At 38.8% G+C, this 15,535-nt stretch overlaps 1 protein-coding gene across 2 annotated transcripts in view; it reads left to right on the top strand.

The window, feature by feature from the left end:
- OFCC1 (orofacial cleft 1 candidate 1) overlaps positions 1–15,535 on the top strand; it is a 185,376-nt gene that overhangs the window by 62,146 nt on the left and 107,695 nt on the right. For both annotated transcript variants that reach the window (XM_027676211.1, XM_027676213.1), the window contains exons 9-10: positions 1,509–1,632; positions 3,768–4,007. In XM_027676211.1, the coding sequence (XP_027532012.1) occupies positions 1,509–1,632; positions 3,768–4,007 (364 nt within the window). The remainder of the gene's footprint in view (positions 1–1,508; positions 1,633–3,767; positions 4,008–15,535) is intronic.

The following is a 15,535-nucleotide window of genomic DNA, read 5'->3' on the forward strand; positions in this document are numbered from 1 at the left end:
CAAATTTTTCAAAAGCAAGTCAGAAAATACTGAAGGAGTGCTGCAGGAATGCTTCAGAAGTGCAGTCCAGGAAAATGTTTTTGCGTCTTGATTCTTCCATTCTTCTTTTTTTTTTTTTTTTTTCTAATGAACACCAAGTTATAGCATTTTCTTTTGTGGCTAAAAACTTAGTACATTGCTTGGCAACCTAAGAGATCCTATTTTCTGATGCCTGTGTTGTATATACAAAAGTTAATCCTGCATTGCAACCTTACCTGATGCAGTGATTTCTCCTTGGCTCCATATGACCAAGCTCCTGCTCAGCCTCCAGCTTCTGAGAGCCACCATGTCCTTCTCTGTGCCTGCCCCACATCCACCTGCAAGTGTGGCTGGAGCATCGCCAGCACTGGTGTGACCAACTGACCCTCTCTGGCCTCTTAAAGCATATTGTGGAAGCAAAAGCTGATGTGTTTTGAAGCCAGCAGAACATCTACAGATGTTTTTACTTAGGGTCAATAATATTAAGATACTGATGCCATAGAGACTCATAGTTCTGTGTCTGTTGATGGATGGGATGGGATTGCCAAACCATACAGTTTTATAGTGCTTTTTGTAAATGTCTCAGTTTTGCATTTGCTCCTGCTGTGTTCTGGGAACAAGATTTTCTCCATAGGGTACTGTGCCTTTTGTGTATCCTGTGCACTAAGCAGGGCAGCTTTGGAAGTGTAGGGCTATTCTTGCTGTATTTGCTGGCATTCTGTGTTGCTACACTGACCTCTCTTGAAAAAAACCCAAAAAAACCCAACAACTTTGAGTTGATATAATTACCCTCCAAATCACTTTAAATGCACAAGAAGTTAACATATGAATGACAAGGAAGGTTTAGTGGTTCACATACGGTTGAAAATTTGTGTATGTGCATGTAAGTGTATATATATGACATATAATTTATATATTTAATTTTTCTATCTATGAAATAAGATATTTTTGAAGATTTCTAAATGATATAAGATATAGATATAAATTTATAAGAGGTTTTTTGGGTAGGAAAAACAAACAAAAAAAGTAAGATTTTATATATATAATTAATTTTTTTTTCTGTGGTTTAAAGCAATCAAGTCCCCAAGGACTCAATGGCTTCCAAAAACCTGTCCAAGTTTATTGAAGCTGTCAATCAGTCCTCAAAGTGTCGACAGAGGCAATGGCTTCCTACTTTAATACTCTCAACCCAGATCCTGAGCCCCAATGCCAGACAGAGCTGACTATAGACAGGCATTGAAACTTCAGGTTCCTTATGTCAACCTGCGGCACAGACTGACAAATATTGGTCTTGTTATTTTTTTATGCTGCTTTTTGAAGCCTGGCCATTTCTCTGCTTTAGCAAACTGTTGTTTCTCCTAGTGCCCTGCAAGTCTTAGGATATGTTCAAGGAAAACATCAAACTGATGTATTTCCAACAGCAGGTGCTTTCTGTGTATGCATTGTAGTTCATTTCTTTTCTGTTCTTCTTCTCATTCTGACTTCTGCAGATTGGGAAGTCAGCCACTGAAAACAGAAGAGAATGGAAGGGAAGAAGAAATGGTAGCCAGCTTTGGTAACCTTGCAAATGTGAATACTGGATTAAATGGAGCAGCAGCAGGGCCTTGCAAGAAGGTGAGGTTCTCCATGAGTGCTCTTTTCCCTGATGTGAGCTGCTAAATGACTGGATCAATTGTACTGCTTTTTTTCTTTTCTTTTTTTTTAATTTCTCTTTTCATAGTTTAAGAGGATAGAATTTAGCAGGTTTCAAAATATGCTTTCCAGCAAAAGTAACCATATGCTTAAAGAGAATGTCTAAAGCTATTAATGATGAATCATTTGGGCATGGCAAGAGTTCTTCAAAACAGTTTGTCAGCGCTGGCCAAGCAAAGTCTTTCAGCAGGAGATGAGACAGCTATGTCACCATGCAAATGAGACAGGCTTGAAATATGATGAATCTTCTATCTCCTTTTCCTACTCGACTGACACTCGCTTTGAGGAAGGTTGTAAATGCAAGAGAGATTGTGGTATAATTCCTCAGACTGGCGTTTCTGCCCCCTAGTCACTATTCGATTATCTTCCAAATTGCTGTGTTTCAGAGAGATAAAGATTTTTTATGGCTTGCTGACTTGAAACAACCAGAAGAGCCAGAAAAGAGATGGCTAACCGGCCATGCATAGTAATTCCATCGGTAAATGACAAAATCTTTGTTTGTATGACATTTCCAAAATTACTACAGAAGATGAATCTAAAATACAAAATGTCACATTTGGCATGCAAAACTATCACAATATATTTCAGTATAAAATTCATAGAGGCGTTTAATTTAGAATGTGTTTAATAACGAAGGCTGCCTGCATCAGTAATCCTGCCTTGAGGTTTAAAAAGATTGTCTTATTTATTCACATAATGTTAATTTTTTTATATATGATTCAGAAACCAAAAATATTAAGGTTAAATCTTCATTGTTAATTAAGATTTTCTAATTAAGCTGAAAATTATTGTCATTCAGATTAGTTGTTAAGTATGGTTTGTGTTGAGAAACAAAAGAAGTTTAACAAATTCAGCTGTTTATTTAACTGCTTAATTTAATTCCAGAAGCTTTCTATCTATATGGAAATATGCTATCTCTTCCAAAATAAATCCAGGACAGGATTAAAGAAGAGATTATTAGCTACTGTAAGCTTAAACTGTGAGACCACTAAACCTAATAGTCAAGGTAACCATGTGATTCTGAAGTGTGGGTTCTTATATCCAATTGAAAAAAAAGGACACCTATCACTAGTCTTTTCTCCAAATAATAGAAGAAATTGATTTCTTGGGGAAAAGAGAAATAGCATTGCTGATTTTAAGCACTAAATAATTAGTTACTGTAGAAACAATTTTATCCATTCAAGTCAACACTGGAGCCTAACTGAGACTCCCTGATGTGTGCCTGACCCTGCATTTGGGCAGCACTGAAGTATCTTCTGGTGTAGTGGGACAAACCTTACGTCATTACTCAGGCGAGGTTGTGTAAGGATTGTACAGTTGTGTCTGTTCCCCACAGCCAACCCCCACACTGAGAAGCTGAGTACACAAGGAAAGCACCAGAAAAGCATTTCTGGTACACAGCATTTATTTCATGCTAAACATTCTGTAACTCAGACAAGATCTTGTCAACAGCCACCAGCAGACATTTCCTTCTGTTTGGACTTGGAGTAAAGGTACCTGTAGGGAGTTGTTGTTAAACTCTACATGTGTTGCACTTTGATTACTATTTTTAAGAGGATCTGATTATATGATAATCAGAAGGCAAAAGGGTAGTCTGCATCTTACACAGCACTAATAGCTTTGGCAAGGCTAATAGCTAGTATAAAAAAAATGGCCTGCCCTGTCTTTCAGTCTGAGCCTGTGGCCTGCTTGTCACATCAAATATTGTGCCTGTCTTGCAAAGCATGCTCTATTTTTGAAGATATTGTCTTCCAGTTAATTCTGCCTTATTATTGCCGACTAATATCTTCTGGTGTCATACTTCACCAGCTCTACTTTTCCTCCAAGGATGCTCAACATTTTATGAGTAGTATTTGTACTGCTTTTTTTATCTGTCATCTCTATGACTTTTGACCTCCCTAATTGCAGATACTTGGCTAGCAATAAGTAATTGCAGGTTGAACAAGAAATGTGTTGTCTGTTTTTCAGTGTTTGTTTTCTGGAAGAAATTTGTTCTTGCTAATTGTATGATTAAACTCAGCTCAGCCCATGTTAGTAACTCGGAGCCTTCTCCTTAGGTTGACTACTCCAAGAAGTCTCAGTCAATAGAAATTCACTTCAAATGCCTGAGGGGAGTCAAAGATAAGGTCCCTAAAGGCCACTACACTCTCAAAGTTTCTGTTCTGAGCCGCTTAGGTGGTGGCTTGCTGGAGAGACCTGAACTGAAGGAGCAGCCTCAGGCCAGGACAACGCAGCCTGTTACTCATGGTGGAAACTTCTACAACACTGAAATCTATTTTGGACAAAGTATCCAGACAGTAAGCAACACTTCATAAATATGCAGTCTTTGCTTTGAAAGTTAAAACACATCCGCTCTTTCTCCTTTAGGCTTATATATTTAATGCATTCCATCATGTTAATAATTTATTTAATAGTTTAAGGTGCGATTTAGGAAGGTGCAATTTTTTTCCCCTGGGTTAACCCTCATCACTCACTCTAAAAGTGCCAAATATACGCTACATCATATAGTGTTGTCAGCTAATTTTGAATTTTACTTTTATTCTCTCTTATCTATGCAGCTTGTCAGCTATGTAATTTGATTTCTGTAAAGTAGCTTTAGAATAATAAATGAACGAGTGGGTGTATATAAACACATGAATGCCCAAATCCTTTTGTGAGTTTTTAGCTCCATTGACCCCCATTTGCCAAAAAAACAGCATTTGGATTATTTTGGAAGGAGCCCAAACACTTGAGGCTCTATTCTGTCTTTTGTGACTGAGGCACACATATTTTCCTGCCTAAGCATGCTGTGCATGGCAGGATTGTTGTGTGTCAGTTGCTCACTGGTGTAGCTAATGCCTAGTGCTGGTTGAAACATTGGTCTCAGATAAACTCTCTGGCACATGAAAGCTTCTTTACGGTTTGAAAAACAATCTTCATCTCTCTCAGTGCAGTGGGGTTTTTTTGTGTGTGTTATGAGGCATTGGTAGAATGACTAGTTTTTTCTGGTTTCAATCATTTATTTTGTGGTATGACCTGAATGGCAGTTTTCCTCCTCCAAACCTTCTGTTGTCCAAAGTGTTGCGTGTATACAGAACAGACAGGCAGTCCTTATCCCAAAGAGCTTTGGGATAGCAAACCTTTATGTATGCCACTGATGCTTTCAGTTACTTGTGGATAGGTAATTTCAGATGTTGGGTTTGTGACTTATAAAGTCACATTTTCTGCTTTTTAATTGTTTATCACCTGTAATAGATAATGAACAGTGTCTGTAATACAACTATTGGTGTGAAAGGAATCACATATATGAGGGGGAAACTGTGAATGTGACTTTCACATGATGTTAAAACAAATACATGCATCTGTCAGAGAAATCACTGAGCTGTGATTCCTTCCTAGGCAGGATGCGTGCATCCTGGTTACTTTCCTTGGAGATGAAGTATTGCCTTGAAAGGAGAAGACTGGACAGTATGACTGAATGACTCCAGCATGATCTGCTTACTTTCAGCATCATGTTTCTCCTAGGTCTTTGTTGCTTTTTGCATTTGCAAGTTTGCTTTAAAGTTCTCTTGGGTCTCACAGGGGACATTTGATTAGCATCTTCACCAAACTTCATTTTTAGTCTAGTGAACCAGCATGCAGGTCTCGGGTAAGTTCACTTAAAATACAGGACCAGGGGAAGTTGAATTAAATGACCTTCTGATAATTCCCTGTCTTCATTACTCTATAATGGACAGCAAAAGCTTAATGTCATAACTTTAGAGAACCTTCTACACCAGCTCATTTTGAAGACATAGGATGTATTGTACCCTGAATGACTCTACCCTTCTGTTCTTCCACCTTGGTATTGGTGCACAACCTTAGATATGTTTCAGAAGAAACCCTTGGGGTCTGTACTGAGATGAGGCAAATTTTAGGCTTCACATGGTTAACATCTACCAGATGTTAACTTGGGGTAAGTAGTGACGTCTTAATGTGAGCTTCACATGAGCATCTGGGTTTGAATCTAATATACAACACTACTGCCCTGGGATATATTATGGGGTGGGAAATAGAAGTGTTCACAAATGCAGAATATGCTTCTGTTTTCATTGGCCAGAATAATGATAGGAGTTCAGTGTAAACATGGTGAAAATGAAGACATGCATGCTTGATATTGAAGGAAAGCTTAATTTTAAGTAATATATTAGAGAAATTGTTCCAGAACACTACATCCTTCCAAAAATAATAACCCTGTCATGTCAGCAAAGTTGGTGTCAGCGTGGGTTACCTGCTGCGTACAGAAAGTGCTGGTCATGTAAGTTAGATCTGCCTCAGGGCTAGTCTGACTTGCACACCCGACCTTTCAAAAATGTTTTCTGTTCATTAATCAATGTTCTTTGCTCCAGCTTGCCAGTTTCCCTTCTTTCCGCTCCTTCATTGTCCTCCCTTTTAGTTTGTCAACCTACCTCCCCAATAACCTCTGACTACTTACTAGACAGTGGCTCCTAACAGCTGCAGTTGAATTTTATTTGTCTTCAGTAAGGCCAGACAGCCAAACAAATAATTTTTTTTCTTAAATTATGCTGAATGAAACCTGTATGAATACTTTGGATTGTGATAAAACACAATTGCTGTTTCAAATGACTGTTTACCATTTTAGAAATAGTAACAAATGGCATAATCTGAATGGGACTGTTTTAGACTCATAATTTATAGGATATTTTCATATATGTAGTTTATGCAAGTGGACTTTAGGCTTTGATAGGTAAAGTCTGTGTGACTGCATCATCTTTACCTAGAACAAGGATTTTACTAGTATAACTTCCTTATTGCTGTTTCATGGTGGCTAAGATCCTGTTATAGATAAGACCTAAATAGTAAACATTTTTTTTCACAGTGTATTTAAAACACTGTTTTACTCCATAGGATTATGTTCAAGTGTTAGCAAGTCCAGATTACATTTTTCAGCTTAATGATGACTTGAAGAGCACAAATGAGTTCCAGTATGCAAAAGTATAATTTTACACAGAAAAAGGAAGTGTTTGGGGTTTTATTTTGCCATCTTTTCTTAGGTTAGTTCAGTAGACATTAAAATTGTTCTATGAAACAGTTACAACATTAAGAACAAACCCTCACTTTTCAGAGTCAAAATATTCATTGGCTTCAATGAAACAAAAGTTGGAGCAAAAAAGCTTCTCTTCTTTAAAAAAAATTGTTTTCAGCAATAATTTCAATTATCAGGACCAAAATATTTTGTTGTACATTGCCAACTTTGCCTACAGGGAAGGAACCTTTAAGGAAGATTTTCTTATTTCCTCTTTCTTTGCAACAAATTATAAACATTTCTGAAGCACTTTTCAAGAAAAAATATTGCCTGTTAGAAAGTGAGTTTTTGTTCAGAATGGGAAGTTCAGATAGGAAATTTTCAACTGTTGCGAAGAGCACTACAAGCCAATGAGGTTACCTGCAAGTGACATTTAAAAAGTATTCATTATGCTGTCCAGTCACCTTGGAAGTCAGTCCAGCACTGCTGAGCAGAAATAGGGACAATTTTGTCAGTGTTGGGCTAACTCAAACTGCTTTTTAATCCTGGTCCAGTTGCACCCATTTGGCATTAGTCCTTATTCTGTGAGAGCCTTTCAAAACTGGCACTTTAGCAAAAAAGGTGTGAGCTCCGGAAGTATGCGAGCACTGGTGCTACACATTTTCCCCAATGTACCTTGAACTTGGGATAGTACTAAATCTGTTCATATGCATGAAAAGACATCATTGCTGACAGAACAATTCACAGAACTGAAGATTTTTAAAGAGTATATCAACTGGTTAATATTTATGTATCAGTGTGGTGAGGTACTAGCAATATTATAACAGTAGCTGGGTACCATTTTGTTTTACTTGAGGGAAATTCAATATGAATAAAACAGCAACTTTTCAAACATGACATTTAATCCACTCATGTAAATCATACCAGGAAATCTATTATTCATTATTAAAAGGGCACCATATTTTTATTACACTGAAAATGAAACACAAATGCTGTGAAAAATTTAGTGCCTTTTCCTGAAGTTTCAGGACACTTATCATGTAGTCATCTAGCAGGGGCTGACACTCATTTTAAAATATGGCTACAAAATTAATAAATTTGAACTCTTTTGCTTAGAAAAAGAGGATGTTCTATTTCACTGAATGAAGTGGATTTATTTTTTATTTAAGGCTTCCTAAAAACTTCAGATGGCAAAGTACCTTGGTAATGTTCACATTTGGAGTTAGACATACAATGAATAAAGTTCATATCTTTATTAGTCATTTCCAGCATTTTCTTCCCTGAAGTGCATTTTGAAAACTACATATATCAGAAACTGATTAACATGACCTAAGGTATTAATTCTTAAAATATGATGAAACAAACAGTTTCAAGGACATTATTTTCTGTATGTCAGCAGCTGTCTAAGGTCTGTGATGCTTTTAATAATTACAAAACTATGTATCATTAGCAAAAGTAGACCACAAACTTTCCCTCCCTGTGTGCCCTCCCTCCACCGTTTATTTTATTCTTGAGTGAAATGCTGGCATAAATGAAGAACATCTAGATCTCGGACACATTTTTAGGACATAATATAAGAGTTTGATACAATATAAAAAAAAAGATAATGCTTGGCAGTGCCAGAGGACTTTCAAAATGAGAGCCACTTACGTTTTCCCTGAATGCAAGTATTTGTAGTTGGGATGATAAGGTACTACATCAACCTTTTGGTAAATTCAAGAACTAAGCCTATACAGGTGGTTGTATTTATTTGAAGACTGGAGGCTTGATGTTTTTATTTCACACAGCAGGAACATGTACTTATAACTACTTCTATTTTATTTATCTGAGTTTGTTTGGGATCTGGTCTTCAATTGCCATTTGCTAAATGTCTCTTTGCAACGGCTCCTCCAGAGAAAATACATGTTCTCTGAGCAATTCTATTCCATCTGTGTCACAATCCTGTGCCACTGTGCCATCCTGAGGGATAGATCTCTGTGGTAAGCCACCAGCAACCCTGGAACTGGTCACTGCTTATACCATGGGGCCATGGGCCCCATGCTGCTCGGACTGGCTGCTAGTCCTTCCACAGTGCTCTGCTCCCCAAGTGGCCATGAGTCTGTCGTCTTGCTGTGCACCCAGCAGAAAGCATCACAGGCCCACTGCCTGCTTTGGCCCACTGCCTGCTTTGGCTGTGCTCACATCCTGTTCCATCCAAGAGCTGCAGCAAAGTAGTATCTCTGGAGACCTTTGCTGCCCATAGATGGACTTCCCAAATGTGGATGGCTCCATTTCTGCCAACGTGTGAAGACTTTGAGAGATTCATTAAGTCTGGTGTGCTTACATTACAAAGCTATTACACATTAGAATCTATTGTATCTACCTTATTTAGCATTGTGCAATGGATTTACATATTCAAAAGGTCACTACTTATCCTAGGTTTTGTTTTTGGTAAATTGGAGTTACTTTTCATGTGTTGTCTAATCATTGTCCTCCAGTGAAGGACTTCTTGGAATCACCTGCTGGAATGTACTGTGAATGCTCTGTCAGCTTATACCAATATATATTGCCCAAAGACCTCAGAAATGTGACCCACATTATAATGCATCATGTCTGACTAGAGTAAGGTATGTTATCTGCTTTGGAAAATCTAGCAGACATATGTTAAAAATCAGGAGCATCTGGGGACAGACTTTATTTTGGACCACTCCATGGCTTATTCCCTAACTAATTGGAAATTATATCTGTAAGAGAGCTTGACGTGAGCTGTAGGACACAATAGCTGTACAAAAGTCATATATTATCTGGGGCAAATCGGCAGGAAGGCAGAATGCAACCTCTGCCTGTATCCTTAAATCCAAGTGAACACCAAACAACAGAGAACATTAAGTACAAAATAAATGCTTGCTCAAACAAAAAATTCAGAGTTTGAAGAAAAGGAGCAGCTCCATGACTCACCAGAGATGACAATCTTGAACTGTGGAAAGGGACCTACACTGTGCTTTAGTCCATATCTGGAAGTCATGGGAGTCGGCAAAACACCCGCAGAAGATGCTGTAATTTTTTTGCCTTAATATATCTGGTTTTAAAGCATTTCACATTTTAAATTATTATCTGTGAACTTAGGATCATCAGGGTAGCTGCAAGGCTGTACTGCAGAAATGGGAAGAGTACATTATGCCACCAAAGAACAAAAAGTGATCCTGGTTAAATATGCAATTTTTGAGCAGACCACACAAGGAAAAAAGGATTTGTTCTCAGGAGCTGATCTTCCTATTTCTTTGCTTGTGAGTGGTAGCTGAGCCCCTGGAAAGAGAGTAGAGCTGACCAGGTCTGGACCATCTAGGAAATGCTGAAGGAGCATGAACTCTGCATTGGCATTCCTTCCCTGGTGAAGTGAATGTTGCTGCATTCCTAGCTGGACCAAAACTTAACAGATAAAGAGGTTGCTATGGATGAAAAGGTTGTGATGGGGAATCCGGAACAGCATCAAGGAAGTGACATGAGATGGAGCAGCTGGTGGAGCAAAAAGGAGAGGGAAGATGCCTGTTCTGGCTCTGGAGCCTGGGGCAGGCAAAGTGACACTGCTGCATGATTCAGCCCTGCATGCCGAATGAGCCACATTTTCATGAGACTCCTTGTCTCTGAGTGGTTTCTGGGCAAAGCACATGTCCTCTTGACACAAAATAAATAAACTCTGCTGTTTTGTGTCTGTGGCCCACGTTATCCCAGGAAATTCATGCTCTGATCGTGCTGAAATCAGTCTCAGGAATAAATAAATGAGATGGAAGTGGCAGGAGAGGGAACTTTTTTCCTGCTTTCCTCTTACAAAGACAGTTTCTCCCTTGCAGGATGAGGTCAGAATCCACCCAGGCCAGTGGTATATCACCAGAAGCACTCGGGGAGGCTGGAGCTGGCTGTACCATGCATTACTACTCCCTGCTGGTCCAAGAACAGAAAAGAATTAGCAGCAGATGTGCTAGGACAATTAGCAACAGATGCAGAGGCTAAAGCTCACAGAATGCAAACATTATTCCCCTGTATTTGAAAAGATAAAAAATCAGATTCTGGTCCTCTGGTGTAAGGTAGTTGTGCTGCATGTGATGCTGCTGGAGTCAACTATGGCCTGAATTATCTCTCCTGGAGGAAAGGGAGGCAGTGGTGAATCATCACTGCTCTGGTAGCATAGGAGAGGACAGGTGTTTCCATTGGGGCACTTGTTGCAAATCTGGGAAGACACTGGGGTAATTTGGCACAGCATGTCAGGAGGAATCCTGCTCTCTGACACTGCTGTGGGACTGAAAGTAGTGAATAAATTGCCTGCTTACAAATACTGCTGTCCTGTGCTCCAGGCGGATCATCCGTGAGCCTGAACTTGCGTGCTGCGGCCCAACAGCTTCTGGTCCATACTCTGCCACAATCGGGGGGCTGGAAAGGTGGTGGTCCTGCATAAAGGCTTAAGGAGATCTGCAAGCTGCAGGGAGAGGAGTCAGGGAGAGAAGTCATTTGACTTGTGTAAGACTTGAAAGGTCTGTTGTCTCTTTCCAAAGATAGGGAAAGGAAAAAAAAAGTGGGGAAATAAATGATATTGCACTGTATGGTCCCTCTCTGATTTCTGTGTTATTTTGTATTCAGTTACCTGTTCAAAGACAGGCAGTGATGGAAAGCTGGGGAAATAAGTTTTCAGCTATTCCAGGACATTCTGATGATAGATAGGGACTTTTGGAAAACCCTAATAACATGATATTTTACTTTTACTTCAGTCTATGTTTCTATTTCCTCCCCTCTGGCCTTTTATAAATTTCAAAATTACACAACACTTCCCAAGAATGCCCTTCCCTCTGCCTTTATACTGGCCTTGAACATAAACAGGGAGAGCTTGAAATCTGGTTGTGAAAGCTTCACCTTATTTTGACAATAACAGCCTCATCTCCAGCACTACTCATTTTACATAGTGAATTAATTTTTTTTTGTTAATGATGGGTTCTGCTTCCTATTTAAAAGGTTTTCTACCTGTGTTTTGCACTACTGAAATTCATGTGCTGTGGTTCTTATAATCAGAAATAATGAACCATTAATTTATATTATATTTTTCAAGATTTTTTCTATATAATAAGTAACTATTGAATTCTCTTTGCATATTTTAATTAAATTTAATCTGTTTGAGTTGCAGTGGTCAAATTTTTGTGTAATGTGAATTAAGTAATGTAACATTTGTTCATTTTTTTCTAAATTGAAAATATTTGAAGACGCAGAGAAGAGAAGCAAAAGTTTATTTCTCCTCTGACAAGGTTAAAGCCCAAGAGCAAGTCAAAAACCCCAAAGCCTCACACTGGATCTGTTTATTGAAACATTCAAATAAAATTCATTCTCTCTATGATTTCTTTGTTGAAACTATGGTGGCATATGGGGAAGTAAGATATATTACAATAAAACTCATATAAAATAGTTGAATTCAGAAATAGTGGCAAGAGATAATTTTGGTTCACTATGATTTAATTCAATTAAATGAAACACTGCTAACTGCAGACTAAGAAGAATTACTTGTGCCTGTGCAGGCACACACAAGTATTATTTATTCTCTGCTGCATCTCTCTTTGCAGAAGAAATTACACCAGTAAAAAGTAGGTGCTTGATTCCTTCATAGTACTGTAAAAGTCTGTATACCTCACAGACCTCAATGGAAATTTTACCTGAGCAAGGAGAAACATTGAGCTAAGGTGTTGGAGAGTAGACCCTTTAAAACTCAGGAATCTGTCTTTATCTAGTATGGTCTCTTTGAATGTCAGCAGTTTTGGTGCAGGCTTGTGGACTAACTTATCAGATAGTGCCTCAAATGAGGTTGCCACCAGCAGGAAAAATACAACCGCCAATTCAATTTTTTTTCTTTGGAAACAAAACAATCCATCAAAACAAACTGGTCAGTTTGAGCTGCCTGTGCCTTGCCTATCCCAGGCACTGCTCTGAGTCTCTTGAGGAAGAGCAATTACTGATTGCCATCCTCCTCCTCTATCCACCTAAGGTGTTCCCTTCCCTGTACCAGAGCATAACAGCCTAAACCCACAGAGACACACAGGCACAGGACTGTGGGTTTCAATAGGAACTATGTGTCTAAATGCCTTTGTGCATCTGTGCCTACAGGCCATGCTGGCCATGCCCCAAATCCCAGCTCCCAGGCTCACTGCCTAGGAGGAGGCTAATGAAGGGCAGGTGGCACAAGACTGAGCTCCCTCCCAGGGCTGTCTGACCCTTCGGCTGCGGGACAGTGAGATGTGATGGCGATGAGTGTTCATTGTGGCAATGGGAAAAGATTTAGCATGGATGTTGAGACGACCTGCCTCCTTTTTGAAACTCTCCTGTTTCACTCTGGCTATCCCTCCCTAGCCAGTAGTTCCTCCCTTATAAATCACCCTCCCAAAGCCCAACAGGATGGAAGTGAAAGCCCACAGGCAACTCCATGGATGCTTGGCATGCCAGCATAGAGTAACATACAGAAGCTTGGCCAGGATTTTTGTATGGATCCAACATAAAGAAATTTCTTACTTGATAGGTATGTTTTATTTGACCATGTAAGCTAAGATGTGTGACACTGTCCTACTTGGGTCAGGCACCCACTGTTCATGCATAAGGACTCCCAGAATGATAGTCCTTACAACCTCAGACCTGGTAGCAGACAGGTGTGGTATAAAATGCTTGTTTATGTTTTGTCAATATGTGTTTCTGTCATGGCATGGTTTAAACATTCAGCTCCTATAACTGTAAGCAAATGGGTGCTTCCAGTCCTAAAGAGTGAGTTGCAGTGTAGGTCCAGGATAAGAGCTTACAGCAAATGAAGAATAACTGTGAGCCAGAAACAAAGAAATAAATTTTTAATAGTCACGATGATTACCCTTACACATCTGCTTGACCACTGTCTGTTTATAGGCAGGCTAGTGGAAGAGCATGTACTGTTGAGTTATTCTGAAGAGAAGAGTAAGTCTGGGAATCAAGGGGGAAACCAAAATGTGTGTTGTGATGCAGTAGTAATTTCATCTGCTAATGCTTTGGGATTGTTTGATAATGCAGGTAACTGTCTTTGATCACATCGTTGTAACCATCACCTTTAATTTGTAGCACAGAGGTTGCTATCTAGCACCCAGCTAGCCAAATGAAATGTATGGCTTGATTAAGGATCTCTTTTGTCAGTAATTTGTGCCTAATGTTTTTAGCTTTCCCACGGGCTGTTACAGAAAATGGTAAATCTGGTTTGAATGAAATCTGATACTGTTAATGGTTTAATAGCAGCTGCCACAGGGTTATGGCATTTTTCAACAGATGCTTCTGTTTCATTTTAAGCCTACACTAAGTCCTAGAATATATTTACATAATTAATATAAAGTACACCTACATAATAATGAAAATATTTATAGTTTTAAAAGATTTCCTTAAGTGACTTCCTCTGTCTTGCCATTATCTAATCACAATATATAACTTGAAAGAGGAAGGCATATTATTAGAAATAATAATTTATGTTTACTTCTTCAAAAAAGTTACAAAATGCAGCACAACCATGAACACTTATCATCTCCTAACATGGCAGTTGTTGGTATGGGGAAACCCCTTAGCTTTTTCAGACAAAGAAAGAAAAAGTTTGGCTGCACTTGGATTATGCTAATTACATTGCTCTTCAATAATGTGTATAAAAGAAGTGATGCTTGTATTTAAATATGCACATTGAGAAAGAGCTGTGTTGGGGTGTGTACTTACATACAGAAATCTTTGAAGCAGTACAGATTTGTGGCTGGTTGTTGACTGCAGAATGTCATCTTGATTGAGGAAATTCCTACTAATTTAAGACAGGTATTTTAGGCTTTTCATAGTTGGTGATTGATTTGCATTGATGTCTTCTACTTGGAGGTCTTATTCTTGAGTTTCAAAAAGTACAGAGGGTATATCCTACTGGACACTCAAAGTCAAAAGATGCCCTTGAATATTGTGGGCTTCTGCAGTTCACAGGGAGGAGAGCAGGAGAAAAGGCACCTCTTTCTCTACCTTGGCTGGAAGGCAAGGTAATGTTGAGCAGGCAAGTGTACCAAGGCATTTGCTGCTATGAACTGTGAGGACTGAAATGGGAACAATAAAATGTGAAAAACATTCAAATAACAGAACACTGTCTTTATTAAAGAAGATTCAAGATTTAAATCTTAAATTTAAATTGGATTTAAGAGATTTAAGATATTGGATTTAAGAGATTAAGCAGCCCCATTTCTCTCAGGAGAATGTGTAGGAATAGTGGCAAAGCAGATGTTTTGCTGTCTGAGAGGCATAGCTGACGTATTTGCTTCCCTTGTCTCCAGGTGACCATTCTTCATATCTGTTAGCCTGGGTATGATGGTAGTCATCTTCTGTGATCTAGCGTTTGTATGTTTTTTTTTTCTTTTATTTGTCCTTTTGAATGTATTAGAATTGTTCAACAGGACCTGGGTCAACCCTCACCTTGATTAAAGAAAAGAGTTAAAACTGTGGCATAGAATCAGATTACTTTTTCTTTGTGTTTACCCTTCTCTCTTCTCTACCTGCCAAAACCTTACAGACAGATTTGCATAACTTCATATTACTTCAGGGTGTTTCTTCATCACTAATTTTCAAGTCTTTGCCATGGGAACACAATTGCCCTAGAGCCCCAAGCTCTTCCACAGCTCCAAACCACTCAGAAGAATATCTCTACCTATCTGATGAAAAGTGTAAACACTGTTTGCCAGCCTTTGGTATGCTGAGAGTTTTTTACCTCAAAATGCTTTTTGACCCTACACTGAGGTTCACATACTTTGCAATAAGAGCTTTAATTTAGAGGAGGAAGGC

This window comes from Neopelma chrysocephalum, unplaced genomic scaffold (assembly GCF_003984885.1).
Source record: "Neopelma chrysocephalum unplaced genomic scaffold, ASM398488v2 Primary Assembly neopelma1_26b, whole genome shotgun sequence".
NCBI classification, from domain to species: domain Eukaryota; kingdom Metazoa; phylum Chordata; class Aves; order Passeriformes; family Pipridae; genus Neopelma; species Neopelma chrysocephalum.